The sequence below is a fragment of the Macaca fascicularis genome, chromosome 4 (assembly GCF_037993035.2).
Source record: "Macaca fascicularis isolate 582-1 chromosome 4, T2T-MFA8v1.1".
NCBI lineage: Eukaryota > Metazoa > Chordata > Mammalia > Primates > Cercopithecidae > Macaca > Macaca fascicularis.
In genome coordinates, this window is record NC_088378.1 from 136,556,574 (window position 1) to 136,575,580 (window position 19,007).

At 42.7% G+C, this 19,007-nt stretch overlaps 1 protein-coding gene across 5 annotated transcripts in view; it reads left to right on the top strand.

The window, feature by feature from the left end:
* The window catches only part of TCP11 (t-complex 11), a 143,247-nt gene that overhangs the window by 118,100 nt on the left and 6,140 nt on the right, over positions 1 to 19,007 (top strand). For 2 of the 5 annotated variants that reach the window (XM_045390217.3, XM_074038332.1), the window contains exons 3-4: positions 5,017 to 5,128; positions 12,026 to 12,146. The exons of 2 other annotated variants lie outside the window; for them this stretch is intronic. In XM_045390217.3, coding sequence (XP_045246152.2) covers positions 5,017 to 5,128; positions 12,026 to 12,146 — 233 coding nt within the window. Of the gene's footprint in view, positions 1 to 881; positions 1,084 to 5,016; positions 5,129 to 12,025; positions 12,147 to 19,007 lie in introns of those variants that run through there. One more of the 5 variants, XM_045390219.3, reaches the window with a different exon arrangement.

Below are 19,007 nucleotides of genomic sequence, written 5' to 3' on the forward strand. Positions count from 1 at the left end.
TTCCATTTTCTCAGGCAGGGGCACTCCAGTTCTTCACATCACTGCAAGGGCGACAGAGTAGATTCAGAGTCAAGAAAGGCAAGGGCTGGAGCCCAGCAGGCGGAGGGCGGCCACGGGCGGAGACCACAGTGAGCAGAGCCTGGCCCCAGCGCTGGCGGCTCCTCCGCTTCTCCTACATGGGAGGAAAGAGCGCGGCCCCTGCGCCCCTGTGGCAGTGGCGGAGGACACGCTGTGAAAACAACCCTCCTGGGTGTGGCTCCGCTTCTCGGCTGTCTGAACAGCCTGAAGAAAAGCCCCACGCATGCTCTCGCCTCGTCTCAGCAGTTCCAGGCCATCTTTCTCGAGGGGCGGAAGCTGACCGGCAGGAACCGGCCCCAGCGACCAGCTCGAGGCCTGGTTGGCTTCCAGCTCAGGAAGGACGCACCAGCCTGCCGCTTCCGGCCCTGGCGGGCCGCACGTGCCCAGCCCCGTTGCCCCGGCGACCGCGGAGGTTTGTTCTCAAACCCCGGCCTCTCGCACCGCGCGCCGCCCCAACCCGCCGCTCCGCCGCGGTGGTACGGTCCAGGCCGCTAGGCCGCGAGGCCCCCGGAGCGGACGCCAGTGGGCTTCCCGCGGCGGGGGAGGAGGAGGTGAGCAGGAGGTGACGGCCTGGGAGCCGGAGGCTGGCCTGGGCCGGCGTTTCGGGTGAGGGGGGCACCTCGCCGCGGAGGAAGAGGCCTTCCCACGCGGCCCGCCCTGCCAGGCTTCGGTGGCCTTAGTTTCCTCGTTGCCGCCCAGGGCTCCACTTCTGTCTCACTTCCTCCACACTCCTTTTCCCCTGTCTGCCGCTCAGCACCCCCAAGACCCTCAGGCCGCTACCCTCTTCCCGCCGCCCCCAGGGACCCCCTTGGCAGTTGGGGAGGCCCCTTCCCCAGCGCCAACAACACGCCTTTCTCCCTCACCCAGATACCATCAGCAAAATGCCAGACGTCGAGGAGAGTGTGCCCCCGAAGGACCTTGGCGACTCAGAGGGCAGGTCCTGTAAGCCCGAAACCTCAGGACCCCCCCATGAAGACAAGAGCGGCCCCGAGGACCCCCCTCCTTGTAGGTCCAGCTCGGCGGTCCCTGTGGCCTTCTAGGGGGGTGCTTAGTGTGGGGGGTCCGCAGACCCCCCCATCCCCCAAGTTTTCTCTCTTCACCGTCCCTCTCTTGTTTGTCCTTCTCCGTTTCTCCCCCACCCGCCTTTACTTACAGGCCCGAGGGCAGAGGTCTTCAAAGAGTTTTTGGTCTCAGAGAAAGAAGTGACCCAAGCGTGATTACTTGAATCTGACAAGATTTGAGACTGAGTCGGTTCAAAGCTCTCCTTTGTATTGTATTTTGAATATGTAGGGGGAATTGGCAGATAGATCTGGGGCTGATTTTAAAGAACCCAAATGATCCCAGACGGGAATTGGGTTTTCTCAGCGCTTTGCTGACTCAAGAAGTAGTAGTGTCCTGAGCCCAGTCTCTAGCTCGGTTCTGTAGTGGATGTTCTTTCGTGTTCTTATTGGGGCACAAGGTCTTCTCCGCGCTTTTTGGTGGGTCCAGTCTCACTGGGACTCATGCTGTATTTCTCTTAATCTCCAGAGAACGTAACTAGTCATCAAACTGAAGAGCTGTCTGCGTGCAACAACTCGAGAGAAAATTCTTGACTATTGAAATGCGAAAAATTAGATTGAGGCTTTGAGGCTGAATTAGTTTCTCTTGTGGCCACATGGGGTCGCTGCTGGTTAACAGAATGGCACCAGAAGGCTTACTGGGGCCATTTTCAACAGCCATAGAACCTGATGTAGGATGAAAAGTCCATTTTTTTTGTACATACAATTTAAGTTTTTTATATATGGACTTATTTAAATAAGTCCATATATAAAACAACTCTCAGTAAAATGAAAAATTCCTTTTTTAAAAAATTTGAAATTTGGTATATTAGGTTGACTTGGTTGTTATATTACTTGAAAATGTCTTTGTCCTTGGGATGTGGATTTTTAAAATCTATTTCGGTTAAATTTTATCTCTGATTTCTCTTTGAGCTCTCTTCATTCCTGAATTTTAGTGCTGTTTTGGAATTGCTTAGTGCTATGTAACTTTTGAGCAACAGAACAGTCTTATCAAGGCAGGCTATGAACTTTGATCTGTTGTAGTTGGAAAGTGTTTCTGTGTCTATTTCCCGCCGTCCCTCAATAAGCTGCTGCAGCTCCATCCCCTTCTGAAGATTTTCTCTTAGCTCTCATTTAGCATTCGTGAATTAGCAGTGAGTCTATTTACATATTTGATTGTGTTTTGCCATTTTGGCTGGAACTAAAGACTTCAGAGAGGCTGCAGAAATAAAGGGTCCACTTAAATCAAGCATCCACTTAAGGTCCAGTTCACCTTCATGTTTACCTAAGCAGGGACTCAGTGGATTTTTGCTAATGGTCTACAATCCCCTTAACTTTTTATTTTTAAATATCCTAAGTCTGCTGAAAAGTAAAAAATAATACAGTGAATGCCCACATTGTTAATATTCTGCCATATTGCTTTTTCTCTCTCCCTGTATTTCCCCCTCCTGCCTTGTAAAATTACAACGTCATGACTTCTTTTAATTTTTGTTGTTGGTGGTGGTCTTTTTTGTTGATTTTTTGAGACAGAGTCTCTGTCACCCAGGCTGGAGGGCAGTGATGCGATCTCGGCTCACTGCAACCCTTCTGGGTTCAAGTGATTCTCCTGCCTCAGCCTCCTGAGTAGCTGGGATTACAAGCATGTGCCAGTATGCCCAGTTAATTTTTGTATTTTTAGTAGAGACAAGGTTTCACCATGTCAGCCAGGCTGGTCTCGAACTCCTGACCTCAGGTGATACACCTGCCTCAGCCTCCCAAAGTGCTGGGATTATAGCCAAGAGCCACAGCACCTGGCCTTGACTTCTTTTAATTTTAAAATTTTTGTGGGTACATAGTAGGTATGTCTATCAGGTACATGGGATATTTTGATACAGGCATACAATGTGTAATAATCACATAAGGGTAAATGTGGTATACATCATCTCAAGGATTTATCCTTTGTGTTACAAACAATCCAATTATACTCTTTTAAGTATTTTAAAATGTGCAACTAAATTATTGTTGACTATTGTCATTCTGTTCTCTCAAATACTAGATCTTATTCATTCTATTTTTTGTACCCATTAACCCACCGTGCTTCCCTGCAACCCCCCAACCCCCCAACCCCCCACCCAACTACCCTTCCCAGCCTCTGGTTTTCTGTCATTCTATTCTCTATCTATATGAGTTCAACTGTTTTAATTTTTAGCTCCCACAAATAAGTGAGAACATGTGAAGTTTGTCTTTCTGTGCCTGGCTTAATTCACTTAACATAATGACCTCCCATTCCATCTGCGTTGTTACAGATAACAGGATCTTGTGTTGATTTTTTATTTTTGGCTGAATAGCACTCCATTGTGTATATCTACCATTTGTCTGTTGATGGACACAAGTTGCTTCCAAATCTTGGCTATCATGAATAAACATGGGAGTGCAGATATCTCATTGATAGATGGATTTCCTTTCTTTGGGGTATATACTCAGCAGTGGGATTGCTGGATCATATGGTCGCTCTATTTTTAGGTTTTTGAGGAACTAAACCAAACTATTCTCCATAGTGGTTGTACTGATTTACATTCCCACCAACAGTGTACAGGGGTTCCCTTTCCTCCATGTCCTCAGCAGCATTTATTGCCTGCATTTTGGATAAAAGCCATTTTAACTGGGGTGAGATAGAAAGTCATGACTTTACCTCTAAATATTTCATCATGTATCTAAGAACAGGGGCATTCTCCTATGTAACTTTTCTACAGTAACCTTATTTTTCCTTTTTACATTTTTAAATCTTTTTACTATAGAAAAATTACACATTTATATATTAGTAACACATAAATTACACATTTATGTATTACACACTAATATAATGAGCCCCCATTTATCCATCATCCAGCTTCAACAAGGATCAACTTGTGGCCAATCTTTGTTCATCTACATCTCCTCTACATGTTGGAGCCAAATAATTTTCTGTGAAAAATCATGATGCTTCATCAAAAGAGAGTGATAAAATATGATGTATTGTATACAGCTTCATTTTACCGACCAAGTAATCATTGTAACTACCATATATACCTATTATGTGTGAATGCTATCAGCTGTACTATAGTTCTGCACTAAAAACTTAGAACAGTGGTTGCCAAATGCCCATGCTGGTCTGTGACAAAATTCTTAGCACTATTTAGTGAAATTAAATCATAAAGATATTGTAATGAGTTTTCCTAAAGTTAATTCGATTTAAAGGACTGCTTTTTATTTTGATAATATTTCCTTTCTGGTTTTTTTTGGAGGTTAAGCTATCTTTTCTTTGATGAAATTATGATTTTGGTGGTGGTAGAGGGATTTTTATTTGCTTGTTTCACTGTCCATACTAGACAAAACAAAAAGTTGGCAAGTTGTTTTCAGTTGCTTAAAATATTTTCGGAAATTTTATTAGTCTGTGAAATCCTAAAATCTGAGAACTACCGCTTTAGAAGACCAAATGACTTTGGCACTATTCAGTAACATCTGAGTATTATCTGTAGGGAGAGTTTAGCTTTCATCATGTGTAGCATCAGAGGCAGGAACAGGAACGTGGAACCTTAATACTTAGATAAATGTTTATTTTTGCAAATTTCAAATTATTGTTTCTTTGCTGCTATAAATACGATTTCACTTTTTAAGAGAAAGTTTTTCATCTGTTTCACTTCCTCCTTTTTTTATGAACTAGCTATTTGTCCTCTCTTCCCCCAGTGTGAGACTACTATTCTGAAAGTTTCTAGCGCTGGCGTGGGGCATACAGTGCAGAAAACATAAATCACTAGAATAATTGGGTGAGTCTGTGTAAGACCAGTTTGATTAATCTAAATTTGGGGCCTACTAGATTGAGTGAATCTCTGACTAAAATAGAAATTCAGACTTGCATGGGCTCACTGTTGTCCACCATCAGTTCTTTCTGTCACAGGTCTGACAGAAACCGTTAATGAAGTTTCCAAGCTGAGCAACAAGATTGGGATGAATTGTGATTACTACATGGAAGAGAAGGTTTTACCTCCAAGCAGGTATAGACTCTTCTTCTTTCTTCATGTTGCTCATCCTGGCTTAGGTACTTAGCACTAATGGCTTCAGATCAGACTTGAAGCATTTTTATTTAATGGTACAATCAGTATTTAAACTTGAGAGGTCTCAACAACTTAAACAGAAGAGTACTAAGTTGTAATTATTGGTACCAAAGAAAGTCAAGAAGCAAATGTTACTTAGCCAACAAATAAACCAAAGCAACACTTGTTGGAATAAATAGGATGGATTTCAGATCTCTGACAAACTTGGAGGAAGCAGCCTGTAGTACTTAATCTGTTGCTGCATAACAAATTACCCCAAAATTTAGCAGCTTAAAATAATATTTCATTTTTCCATTTTGGGTGGTTTTATTTTTTTGGAGGCAGGGTCTTGCTCTGTTACCTATGCAGGTATGCGGTGGTGTGGTCATGGCTCACTGCAGGCTCCACCTCCTGTGCTCAAGTGATCCTCCTACCTCATTTTCTGATTTTTTTTTTTTTTTTAGAGATGGGGTCTCACTGTGTTGCCCAGGGTTATCTTGAACTCCTAGGCTCAAGCAGTCCTCCCGCCTCAGTTTCCCAAAGTGCTGGAATTACAGGCATGAGCCATTGTGCCCAGCACAATAATATTCATGATGTCATAGTTTCTGTGGATGAGAGCTATGGGCATGGTTTAACTGTATACCTCGGGCTTATAGTCTCTCATGGGTTGTAGTCAGTCTGCTGACTCTTGGCCAGAGGCTCCCTCAATTTCTTGCCACATGGGCTTTTCTATAGGGCAGCTCTAAACATGGCAGCTGGCTTTCCTCCAAGGGAGAGAACAAGAGTGTGTGTGAGAGATGGTGCCCATGACAGAAGCCAGTCTTTGTTACCTAATCTTAGAAGTGACATCCCATTGCTTCTGCTACATTCTTTTTTTTTTGAGTTGGAGTTTTGCTCTTGTTGCCCAGGCTGGGGTGCAATGGCGCGATCTCCGCTCACTGCAACCTCCACCTCCCGGGTTCAAGCAATTATCCTGCCTCAGCCTCCTAAGTAGCTGGGATTACAGGCATGTGCCACCACGCCCGGCTAATTTTGTATTTTTAGTAGAGATGGGGTTTCTCCATGTTGGTCAGTCTGGTCTCGAACACCCAAGCTCAGGTGATCCGCCTGGGCCTCCCAAAGTGCTGGGATTACAGGCATGAGCCGCCTTCTGCTACATTCCATTTGCTATAAATGAGTCATTAGATCCTGCTCACCCTCAAGGGGAGAGGCTTCCACAAAGATGTGAATGCAGTTGGCCCTTATATCTGTGGGCTCTGCATCCCGTGGATTCAACCAACTGCATATAGAAAAAATTAGAAAAATGAAATAAATAACACAATAAAAATAATACAAAATAATACAAAATTAAAAACCAATATCGTATAACAACCACTTACGTTGAATTAGATATTTAAGTAATCTAGAGATGATTTAAAGTTTATGGGGCCAGACGCAGTGGCTCACGCCTGTAATCCCAGCACTTTGGGAGGCAAAGGCGGGTGGATCACGAGGTCAAGAAATCGAGACCATCCTGGCCAACATGGTGAAACCCTGTCTCTAGTAAGAATACAAAAATTAGCCGGGCGTGGTGGTGCGAGCCTCTAGTCCCAGCTACTCGGGAGGCTGAGGCAGGAGATTGAACCCAGGAGGCAGAGGTTGCAGTGAGCCAAGATCGCGCCACTGCACTCCAGCCTAGCGACAGAGCCAGACTTCGTCTCAAAACAAAACAAAACAAAACAAACAAAAAAGCTTATGCGTGGATGTGCATAGGTTATATGCAATACTATGCCATTTTGTATCAGGGACTTGAGCATCCGTGAATTTCCGAGGGGGATCCTGGAACCAATCCCTCTTGGATACCAAGGGATGACTGTATCAGGAAGCAGAGATCTTTGGGGCCGTCTTGTCAGCTGCCTACCATATAGCTCCTATCAACTACCCTTTTAAGTGGTTTCATACTAAACAGGCACAGATAAAGATTTTCTGTTAGTGGTGTTTTGACTCGGGATTTTTTTTCCCCCAGCTTCATAACTCAGCTTATTTATCAAAATCTGAACTCTGTTGATAAAGAATGCTTCCACACCCACACCAGGCTTTATTTTTATTATTCTTAGTTATATTGACATTGTGGTAAAGAAGAACCATTCAGTAAGTATGAATTGAATTGGCTCTGCTGGTTTATTGACAATTAAGTGGGTAAATTTTAGTGTCAGATTTTTTTTTTCTGAGACAGAATCTTGCTCTGTTGCCAAGTTGGAGTGTGCAGTGGCGCGATCTCGGCTTACTGCAACCTCGGCCTCCTGGGTTCAAGCAATTCTCTTGCCTCAGCTTCCCGAGTAGCTGGGACTACAGGCGCGCACCACCATGCCCAATTAATTTTTGTATTTTTAGTAGAGGCGGGGTTTCACCATGTTAGCCAGGATAGTCTCAATCTCTTAACCTCATGATCCACCCGCCTTGGCCTCCCAAAGTGCTGGGATTACAGGCGTGAGCCACCACACCCGGCCCAAATTTTATATTTTTAAGCAATTCTTGGTCAGGCACAGTGGCTCATGCCTGTAATCCCAGCACTTTGGGAGGCTGAGGTGGGAGGATCACTTGAAGTCAAGAGTTCAAGACTAACCTGGGCAACATAGTAAGACCTCGTCTCTACAAAAAAAAAGAAAGAAATATTTTTAAATTAGCAAGTTGTGATGGTGCATGGCTGTAGTCCTAGCTATGCAGGAGACTGGGGTGGGATGATTACTTGAGCCTGGGAGGTCAAGGCTACAGTAAGCTGTGCTAGTGCTACTGCACTCCAGCCCAGGTAACAGAGCAAGACTCTGTCTCTAAAAAAACAAATTGTAAATATTGTATCACAGATGAGGCTGAGAAAAGAAAACACAATTAAAAAATAAAATTGTTCTAATTTTCCACCAAAAGACAAATAAATAATGACAACTTGTGATTCATTTGCATCCTTAAATGCTTTTGTCAGAGGGCCACTGCGGGGTATCTGTTACTAAAGGGCCTTTCTCCATCACATGTTGCTCCTCTGGTCTTCATGCTCCTTTGATTTGTTCTTGACTGATGTTAGCAAGTTTCCATGCCAGGCACAACTCTGGGAACAGGTGTTTACCAAACTCGGGTCTCTCAGCTTCTCTCTCACTGTTTAGATATGTTTATTGCTCACAGGGGAGGAGAGAAAACTGAAACTGGGAGAATAAGGTCTGTGATAGGGTGGTGGTGAGGGAGTTGCAGGTGCATGGAGGGATAGAGGGGTATGGCAGGTAGAAGAAAAGAGAGAGGGAGAAATGAAGCCAGAGAAATAGTAGTATTGAGCTGGGTTTCCAGGTATGGTGATATAAAAAATTATGTTGGGAAAAAGGCTGAAATTGTTTGAGGTTAGTCATTATTGGCAGTTGGCTTTACCTTAGGTTCACAGGATGATTTTAATTACAATTGTAGGTTCCTAAGGGAAATTTCGTTCTCAGATATTCATTTACCAGGCATTTATTGAGTCCTTACTATGTCACAGGCAAAATGCTGGGTGCTAGGGATAGAGATACAGATAAGGCACTGTTTTTGCTGTCAAGAAGCTTTTGTAGGGGAGACAGTTGAATAATAGAAAATGACTAATTAGACTGATAAGTTCACTTGTAGCTGCACATATATAGAGTTTAATGAGAGTGTTCAGCTACCTATGGAGGATCAGGGAAGATTTGCCTACGGAGGAAGATTCGGCCTATGAAGACTTGAGTTTTGGATGTTGAGTAAGTGCTTTCCAGGTGGTCTCGGTGCGAAAGGTTGCACCAGGTAGTGGTGACAACATGTCAGAGGCAGAGAATGGTGGTAGAACATGGTATGTTCTTTCCAACCAGCTTGCAATGACTGAGCACAAGGTGTTACAAGGTGGAAGAAAATACATTGGAAAGAGAGGGCAGAGTGTATGATATAAGGTAACATAAGACATTTATCTTGCTGGTGATGGGGGAGCCCCCAAAGGACTTTAAATAAGCATTACTTCATGTTGAATATGGCATCTTAGAAAAAGCATTGTTTTTAGAATGAATTGGTGGCAGCGTGGAAAACAGATTATAAAGGAACAAAACTAGAGGCAGGGAGACTAGTTAATTTAAGAGATGATGGTAGGAAGGGGCCCGGCATGGTGGTTCATCCCTGTAATCCCAGCACTTTGGGAGGCCAAGGCGAGTGGATCACTTGCAGCTAGGAGTTCGAGACCAGCCTGGCCAACATGGCAAAACCCTGTTTCTACTAAACATTTTAAAAAACGAGCCAGCTGTAAACCCAGCCACTCAGGAGGACTTTTCCAGGAAGTCGCATTGTTGGAATCACACAGTATGGACCCTGTTCCAATTAGTTGTTTCACTTAGTAATTTCATTTAAGTTTCCTTTATGTTTTTTTGTGGCTTGATGGCTCATTTTTCTTTTCTTTTTTGTTGTGTGTTTGTTTGTTTGTTTTTTTGTTTTTGAGACGGAGTTTTGCTCTGTCACCCAGGCTGGAGTGCAGTGGCACAATCTCGGCTCACTGCAACCTCCGCCTCTTGGTTTCAAGTGATTCTCCTGCCTCAGCCTCCCGAGTAGCTGGGATTATAGGCGTGTGCCACCACGCCCCTGCTAATATTTGTATTTTTAGTAGAGACAGGGTTTCGCCATATTGGCCAGGCTGGTCTCCAACTCCTGGCCTCAGGTGATCCCCCCGCCTTGGCCTTCCAAAGTGCTGGGATTATAGGCATGAGCCACCGCGCCCAGCCTTCTTTTTGTTTTGAGATGGAGTCTCACTCTGTCGCACAGGCTGGAGTGCAGTGGCACAGTCTTGGCTCACTGCAACCTCTGCCTACTGGGTTCAAGCGATTCTCCTGCCTCAGCCTCCTGAGTAGCTGGGATTACAGACATACACCATTTCACCCAGCTAATTTTTGTATTTTTAGTAGAGATGGGTTTTTACCATGTTGGCAAGGCTGGTCTTGAACTCCTGATCTTAAGTGATCCACCTGCCTCAGCCTCCCAAATCATTTTTTTATCATTGAATAATATTCCATTTTATGGACAGTTTATCAGTTGAAGGACATTTTTGTTTCTCGTAAGTTTTGGCACTTATGAATAAAGCTGCTATTAACATTTGCATGCAGGTTTTTGTGTGAACATAAGCTTTCATTCATTTCGGTATATACCCAGGAGCGTGATAGCCAGATCATATGTAAGAGCATATTCAGTTTTGTAAGAAACTGCCCAGCTGCCTTCCAAACTGGCTGTACCATTTACATCTGACCAGCAGTGAATGTGAGTTCTTATTTCTCTACATCCTGGTCAGCAATTAGTGGTGTCAGTTTTCTGATTTTGGCCATTCTAATAGGTATATAGCGGTGTCCTTTTTTTTTTCTTTTTGTTGTTTTAATTTGCAACTCCCAAATGACAAATGATGTTGAGCGTCCTCTCATATACTTATTTGCCATCTGAACATCCTCTTTGATGAGATGTCTGTTAAGGTCTTTGGCCTATTTTTTAATGGTTGTTCATTTTCTTATTGTTCCATTTTAAGAGTTCTTTGTATGTTTTGGATACGTATCTTTGTCAGATATGTATTTTTCAAACATTGTTTCCTAGTGTGTGGCTTGTTTTTTTTTTTTTTTTTTTTTTTTTGTTCTCTTAACAGTGTCTTTCACAGAGCAGAAATTTTTAATTTTAATGAAGTACAAGTTAGCAATTTTTCTTTTGTGGATTATGTTTTTGGCATTGTATCTAAAAGGTCATCACCAAACTGAGGGTTACCTAGATTTCCTCCTATGTTATCTTCTACAAGTTTTACAGTTTTGTATTTTGCAGGTAGGTCTGTGATCCATTTTGAGTTAACTTTTGTGAAGGGTTTAAGGCTTGTGTTTAGATTCTTTTTTTTTTGTATGTAGATATCTAGTTGTTCCAACATTATTTGTTGAAATACTCTCATTTCTAAATTGAATTGCCTTGGCTGGGTGCAGTGGTTCATGTCTGTAATCTCAGCACTATGGAAGGCAGAGGCAGATGGATTGCTTGAGCCCTGGAGTTCAAGACCAGCCCGAGCAACATAGCAGGACCCCCATCTCTACTAAAAGTAAAAATAAAAAAATTAGCTGGCATGGTGGCTCATGCCTGTGGTCCCAGCTACTCAGGAGGCAGGGGTAAGAGGTTTGCTTGCACCTGGGAGGTTGAGGCTGCAGTGAGCCTTGATTCTGCCATTGCATTCCAACCTGAGTAACAGAGTGAGACCCTGTCTCAAAAAATAAAATAAAACAAATTTCCTTTGCTCCTTGTGTTTTTTTCAAGGTGAAAAAAATAGACTTCTTTCTAGCTTCCATTACTATGTAGATGGTAGTGCCACTGAAATTGAGAATACAAGAGGAGCAGGTTTGGATGAGGAAGATAATGAATTTAGTTTTAGATATGCTGATTTGGAAATATCTGTGGACCTTTGGTATTTTCAAAGAAGGAATACCCTTTCCTAGATTTCAGGAGTATAAGAAAATGAAAGATCATTTAGCTCAATGCTATGTGTATACACAAATGGAAATCAAGTTACATATCTAGGCTAGATGCACAGTCAGTGCTAAAAGTCAGCCTGACTTCTCTCCATTCAGGGTTCTTTCTACTGCAGAGGGAGGGCTGCTCTGGAACCACAAGGAGCCCTTCTGGGAGGTTTTGCCATTACCCTTGAAATACAAATCTAACCCTAGCTTGTTCAACTCTGCTGCAGTTCCAACATAGTTCCTGGCCTTTCCAGGAAAGGCCTTTTATAATGGCCTTTTACCATACCAAATTCAGTTTGGGGTTTAGGAGGTTATGACACTGTAACTGTTTTTGGGGTTGAGAGAGTAATCTGCTCATTTAACCCTCTTATAGTCTGGAAGGCAAGGTCAAGGAGACAGTGCACAATGCCTTTTGGGACCATCTTAAAGAGCAACTATCAGCAACTCCCCCTGACTTCAGTTGTGCTCTTGAACTTCTGAAAGAAATTAAAGAGGTGAGTGACCTTCCATTTGTAAATGTAAAGTTTCTAGACATCTCCAGCTCATTGGAGTGTCAGTGACTAGCAAATCTTAACTGAACATGGTCCATGAATCAGTCAGAGACTAAGCAATAGACAGAAATCACACAGTAATTTCAGCATGGAGGGTTTAATATAAAAATTATTATAATAGGGAATTGGAGAAATGAGGGCTTGACTAGTAAGAGTAAAGAAAACTAAAGAATACCTGAATATCACATATAAAGGGCATCTATCATACCCTTAGGGCTGAGAGAGGCCAACCAAGGACCTCATTTGAGAGGGCATAGCTACGCCATGAGAAGTTGCTGGCCTGTGCATGCTGCTGACCACAGTGTACTGTAGGAGCCAAGCACTGGAGAAGCTATTCATGCTGCAGGAGCCAGAAACTGCAGGAGCCTACCGAGTGAACATACCAGAACCAGGAATAAAAGCTCTTGCCTTTGCAATGTCTTTCTAGTATGTGGCAGACATGCCTTAAGGTGACCCACAATGTTCTGTACCCTTGTATAATCTTCTCCCCTTGAGTGGATGAGATTTGCAACTTCTAAGCAGTATGGCAAAAGTGATAGGATATAACTCCCATGATTACATTTCATCACATAATACTCTGTCTTAGGAGACTGGAGGGAGAGATTCTCCTGCTGGCCCTGAAGAAGCAAACAGCTGTGTTGTGAACTGCCTATCGAGAGGGCCACATAGCAAGGAACTACAGGTGGCTTCTAGGACTTAGGGTTAGCATCCAGACAATAGCCAGTAAGAAGCTGGGGCCCTCAAGTGTACAGTTGTGAGGAAATGAATTCTGCCAACAATCTGAATGAGCTTGGAAACAGAATCTTCCCCAGTCATGTTTCCAAATGAGAATGCAGCCCAGCTAACGCTTTGCTTGCAGGCTTGTGAGACCCTGAACAGAGGACCCAGCTAAACTGCATCTGTACTTCTGACCCACAGAAACTGAGATAATAAATGTGTGTTGTTATAAGTTGCTAGGATTATGGCAGTATGTTATACAGCACAGAAAACTAACACCCGCTGATGAAGCTTAAAATGTGCCATCTGGCAAAGGAAAGATATGGAAAGGACTTAGCTCCATTTTCACAGAGCAAAGAACAATGGATTTGGATCTGTGAGGCAATATATTAATAAATGGCACAGTCCACCCCTTTGGCTACTCAGCTTCCACATGCAGTCTTCTGTACACATTTGAATTCCTGAAAAGAACTCTTACAAGACAAATAGCTATTTATTATTTATCCTCCTCCCCTGCAAATGAGGAGACATGGCCCAAATAGTTATTGTATCCATCACTGGTCACTCCTCAAATTCAGTCAGTTTCACTGAATATTCTGTTACCTGAAGGCTAAATCATAAAATTAACTTCTAACAACTTGTATATAAAATAACAATGAAAAGAAAGAAAGAACAAAATGTTGACATATATAAATAAACATACATATAATAAGCAAAGATAATTTTTATAGTCCTTGTTTCCATAACTGGTCACAAGGCTATAGTTGTTATCTATGGCTTCCTTCTTCCACTGTTCATTCATTCCATATTTCCCTTGTCCTTGGCCAGAACTTCAGCTGGTTGGGGTTCTTTATCTGGTGCAGTGACCCAAACCTTCATTGCCAAAGTCTGAGACATTTTGCTTTATTTGTTTGCTGTGGTTTTCCATTAACCTTTAATACTGAGCTTGGAAGTACTAAGAGGCAACTCAGAGAACCTCCTGAGTTTCAGGCATAGTCTTTCTTACCCCCATAGTGTGGCCACAGTCCAGTTTCTCATTGGTACTCAGGAGCAAGTACTGCAGCCAGTACAGTGACTCCTTTTTTAACCCTTTTGGTTCAGTGGTATAAGGAGCCCCCAATGGCCAGGTGACAGTTTCATCTTCTATTTCATTGGAACCAATGCAAGTATTTCACACAAATCAGCAGACCTCAAAGTTGGCAGGATGGGAAACAAAAATCCTGCAAGTGGGGTTATCAGGTGTACCAGTAAGAGGAACCAGTCCTACTTCTACTGCTTGGTTCCTGGACCCATGTATTCTGGCATTAGGGTACAGCACCATGGAATGGTCTTTGAAGCTGGGCACAGTGGCTTACGCCTGTAATCTTATCACTCTGGGAGGCTGAGGTGGGCAGAATGCTTGAGTCTAGGAATTTGAGGCCAGCTTGGGCAATGTGGTGAAACCCATCTCTACAAAAAATAGAAAAATTAACCAGGTATGGTTAATGCCTGTAGTCTCAGCTACTCAGGAGATTGACACGGAAGGATTGCTTGAGCCTGGGAGGCAGAGGTTGCAGTGAGCTGTGACTGTGTCACTGTGCTCCAGCCTGGGCAACAGAGAAAACCCTGTCTCAAAAAAAAAAAAAAAGTCGTTGATTCAAAGCATATATTGCATCCTATAAGACCAGTTCCCTTCCTTTCAGGTATTGTTGCTCACCTAATGCTGTAATTGAGTCTAAAATAAGCCATTCTGCTTTTTCGTTAGGCCAGTTGATTCTCAGTGAAAGCTTTGGTCAGACCAGTTAATTTAGTAGGTATGAATTCACTGCATTTCTTTTTTTTTTTTTTTTTTTTTTGAGACGGAGTCTGGCTCTGTCGCCCGGGCTGGAGTGCAGTAGCCGGATCTCAGCTCACTGCAAGCTCCGCCCCCCGGGTTTACGCCATTCTCCTGCCTCAGCCTCCCGAGTAGCTGGGACTACAGGCGCCCGCCGCCTCGCCCGGCTAGTTTTTTGTATTTTTTAGTAGAGACGGGGTTTCACCGTGTTCGCCAGGATGGTCTCGATCTCCTGACCTAGTGATCCGCCCGTCTCGGCCTCCCGAAGTGCTGGGATTACAGGCTTGAGCCACCGCGCCCGGCCTCACTGCATTTCTTTTGCTATGAAATGAGTTCCTTGAGCAATGCAATGGGGCATGCAAAGACCCAGGACAGCTGATAAGGCATTCTGTGATTATGTGGATGCTGGCACACACATATTCTGGATATGGCAACTCCATATGTGTTGGCTTCCACATGCAGTCTTCTATACACATTTGAATTCCTGAAAAGAACTCTTATAAGACAAATAGCTATTTATTATTTATCCTCCTCCCCCGCAAATGAGGAGACATGGCCCAAATAGTTATTGTATCCATCACTGGTCACTCCTCAAATTCATGTGCCCTTGTATAATCTTCTCCATATTCAGAATATGTGTCTATCCAAGTAAGGATGAATCTCGCCATCTCTAAACTGTTAGAGGTCCAGTGAAATCATCTGCCATAAGATGGCTGGCTGATCCTCCCTGGGTAATGGGCCATATTGTGGGCTTTTAAAAAATTTATTTAATTTTTTTTAGGATTTGTTTTTGTTGTGGCAAAATATTCATAACAAAATTTACTATTTTTTAATGTTACAATTTACTGGCATTAAGTAAATTTACAATGTTGTATAACCATCACCACTATCCATTTCCAGAACCTTTCAGTCTTCCCTAACAGAAATTTTGTACTTATTAAAGAATAATTTCCCTTTCCCCTCTCCTGCTAGCACCTGTACTTTCTGTCTCTATGAATTTGACTACTGTAGGTACTTATAAGTGTAATACAATATTTGTCCTTTTAGTTTTGGACTTGTTTAACTTAGTGTAATGTTTTAAAGGTTCATCCATATTGTAGCATATATCAGAATGTAAATCGTTTTTATGGCTGAATAATATTATGTGGATGGATTACATTTTGTTTATCCATACATCTGTTGATGGACATTTAGGTTCTTTATGGATTCTTTTTGCCTTTTGGCTATTGTAAATAATGCTGCTGTAAACATTGTATAGAAGTATATATTTGAGTCCCTGCTTTTAATTTTTCTGGGTATATACCTAAAGGTAGAATTGCTGGATCCTATGGTAATTCTGTTTAACTCTTTGAGGAACTGCCAAACTGTTTTCTGTTGTAGCCATACCGTTTTATATTCCTACCAGCAATGTACCAGGGTTCCAGTTTCTCTACATCCTTGCCGGCATTTGCTATTTTCCATTTTTTATAATGGCCATTCTAATGGGTGTGAAGTGGTATCTCATCGACTTGCATTTCTCTTAATGGCTAGTGATATTGAGCATCTGTTCATGTGTTTGTTGGCTATTTGTACATCTTCTTCAAAGAAATGTTTACTCAGGTACTTTGTCCATTTTTAAATTGGGTTGTCTTTTATTGAATTTTATGCTTTTGGTGTCATATCCTGCCAAATCCTAGATCATGAATATTTACACCTATGTTTTCTCCTAAGAGTTTTGTAGTTTTAGCTCTTATGTTTAGGTTTATTTATTTATTTATTTATTTATTTATTTATTTTTTGATACGGAGTCTTGTTCTGTCACCCAGGCTGGAGTGCAATGATGCAATCTTGGCTCACTGCAATCTTTGCCTCCCGGGTTCAAGCAATTCTCCCACCTCAGCCTCCTGAGTAGTAGCTGGGATTACAAGTGTGCACTATCACGCCTGGCTAATTTTTAGTATTTTTAATAGAGACGGGGTTTCACAATTTTGCCCAGGCTGGTCTCAAACTCCTGACTTTGGGTGATCCGCCTGCCTCGACCTCCCAAAGTGCTGGGATTACAGACGTGAGCCACTACCATTTTGAATTAATATTTTTATATGGGGGTAAGGTAAAGGTCCAACTTTGTTCTTTTGCATGTGGATATCCTCTTTTCCCAGCACCATTTGTTGAAAAGACTGTCCTTTCCCCATTGGTTCTTGGCATTGTTGTTGAAAATCATTTGACCATATATCCAGGTTTTATTTATCAGCTCTCTGTTCTTTTGGTCTGTGTATCTGTTCTTATTACCAGTATATGCTTGGCCTCTTATAGGCCATTTTCATTTGATAATAGATTGCTGCTGTGCATGTCCAGTCTTGTAGCTATGTAAGTTAGACAATACCTAATTCCTGATGGGAAGCTTAGTCCACATGGTTACCCAGTGTTCTATAGTAAGGTGTTTACTTTCTACCAAGGCCCAAGAAGTTGTTTCTCAAAAGGTGAATAATTATCAGTAAAGAAGGAATAGAGTTGCTTCCAATTCCTAAAGATCCATGTGTGGTTCTCTTATTGGTGCTTGCAAGACATTCTATACAGCACCCTTATTTGCTATGGACACTTAAAGTGTCATTGGATCTGCAGGATCATAAGGCCCAAATGGTAGAGTGGCTTGTACTAAGTCTAAACTTGCTGCAGAGCCTACTCTTGCTCTAATTAGTTAGCACTCCCCTACCCCCCCCCCACAACAATGGGTAACCTGGAGTGATTGTAAATAAATCAAAATCACTCAAATGAATGTCAAAGTAGCAAACACAGATGTGGTGCATGTTGCCTTAAAAATCCAAAAAGGGGCTGGCTGTGGTGGCTCAGGCCTGTAATTGTAGCACTTTGAGAGGCCAAGGATGATAAGTTGCTTAAGCCTAGGAGTTCAAGACCAGCAGGGACAACACAGCAGACCTCCATCTCTAGAAAAAAATAATCTTTTTAAATAGTTGGGCATGGTGGTCATACCTGTAGTCCCAGCTACTTAGGAGGTTGAGGTGGGGGGATCATTTGAGCCCAGGAGGTTGAGGCTGCAGTGAGCTGTGATCATGCCATAACACTCCAGCCTGGGCAACAGAGCTAGACCCTGTCTCAAAAGAATCCAAAAAGGAGGACCAGGTGTAGTGGCTTATGACTGTAATCCCAGCACTTTGGGAGGCCAAGGCAGGAGGATAGCTTGAGACCAGGAATTTGAGGCCAGCCTGGCAACACAGCGAGACCCTGTCTCTACAAAAAAAAAAAAAAAAAAAAGGAAAGAAAGAAAGAAAACAAACTAACCTGGATATGGTGACATGTGCCTGTAGTCCTAGCTACTCAGGAGGCTGAGGTGGGAGGATCACTTGGGCTTAGGAGTTGGAGGCCATGATCATGCCACTGGACTCTAGGCTGAGCAACAGAGTGAGACTCTGTCTCAAAAGAAAAAAAATTCTAAAAGGCCTACTAAGTATTATGCCTTTTTTTTAATGGTGGGTGGTTCAGGTACAGCAATTTGTCCTTCACCTTGGAGGGCATCACTTGAAAAGCTCCTGACCACTGAAACTCTAGAAACTTTACTGAGGTGACAGGCCCCTGAATTTTTGTGGAGATCATCTGCTATCCTCAAGTTTGCATGTGTTTAAGGCATCTAAAGTACTTGAAACTTGCTGGTCATCAAACCTCACTCATGGTACCAACTTTTTACCAGAGTCCAATCAAGAGGCAGAAACCATGCAGTCAATTTGAACAAAGAGAAGCTTCCACAATGCAGGAACTTGCTGAGAGGAGCATACCAGAGCCAAGAAGGAAGGCCCTTTTCTCTTGCAGTTTCTTTTTAGCACCCTCTTTTGACAAAATCTAACATTGTGCCAGCTAGGAAAGGAAAAATAATTCAAAGGCCCAGCTCCGTTTTTGCAGAGTAGGCACTGAAGGGTAGATTTGGAGCTGAGAGGCTCCAAATTGGTAACTGGCAGAGCTTGGCAATTAAAATAGATAGTATGGAGCAACTTTGATTTTATTTGTTTAACATGAAGGTAAACAGTTGAGATCTTGCTATGACAACACCATATTCTATTCAATTAAATATTCATTGAATCCTATCCCCTAGGCCCCCACCATGTCCTGTGTGTTACAGAGGCACAGGGATGAATGAGTCCCTGTTTACCAGGAACTTATTTTGGGGGCTAATAGGCTATTTCAGTGACTTGCAACAGCTCCTATGCCTATTTCATCCTTGCCCTTTAAAGCAAAATAATCTAAAAACTGCCTCCCTTTTAAAGTTAAGAGACCTCATCACC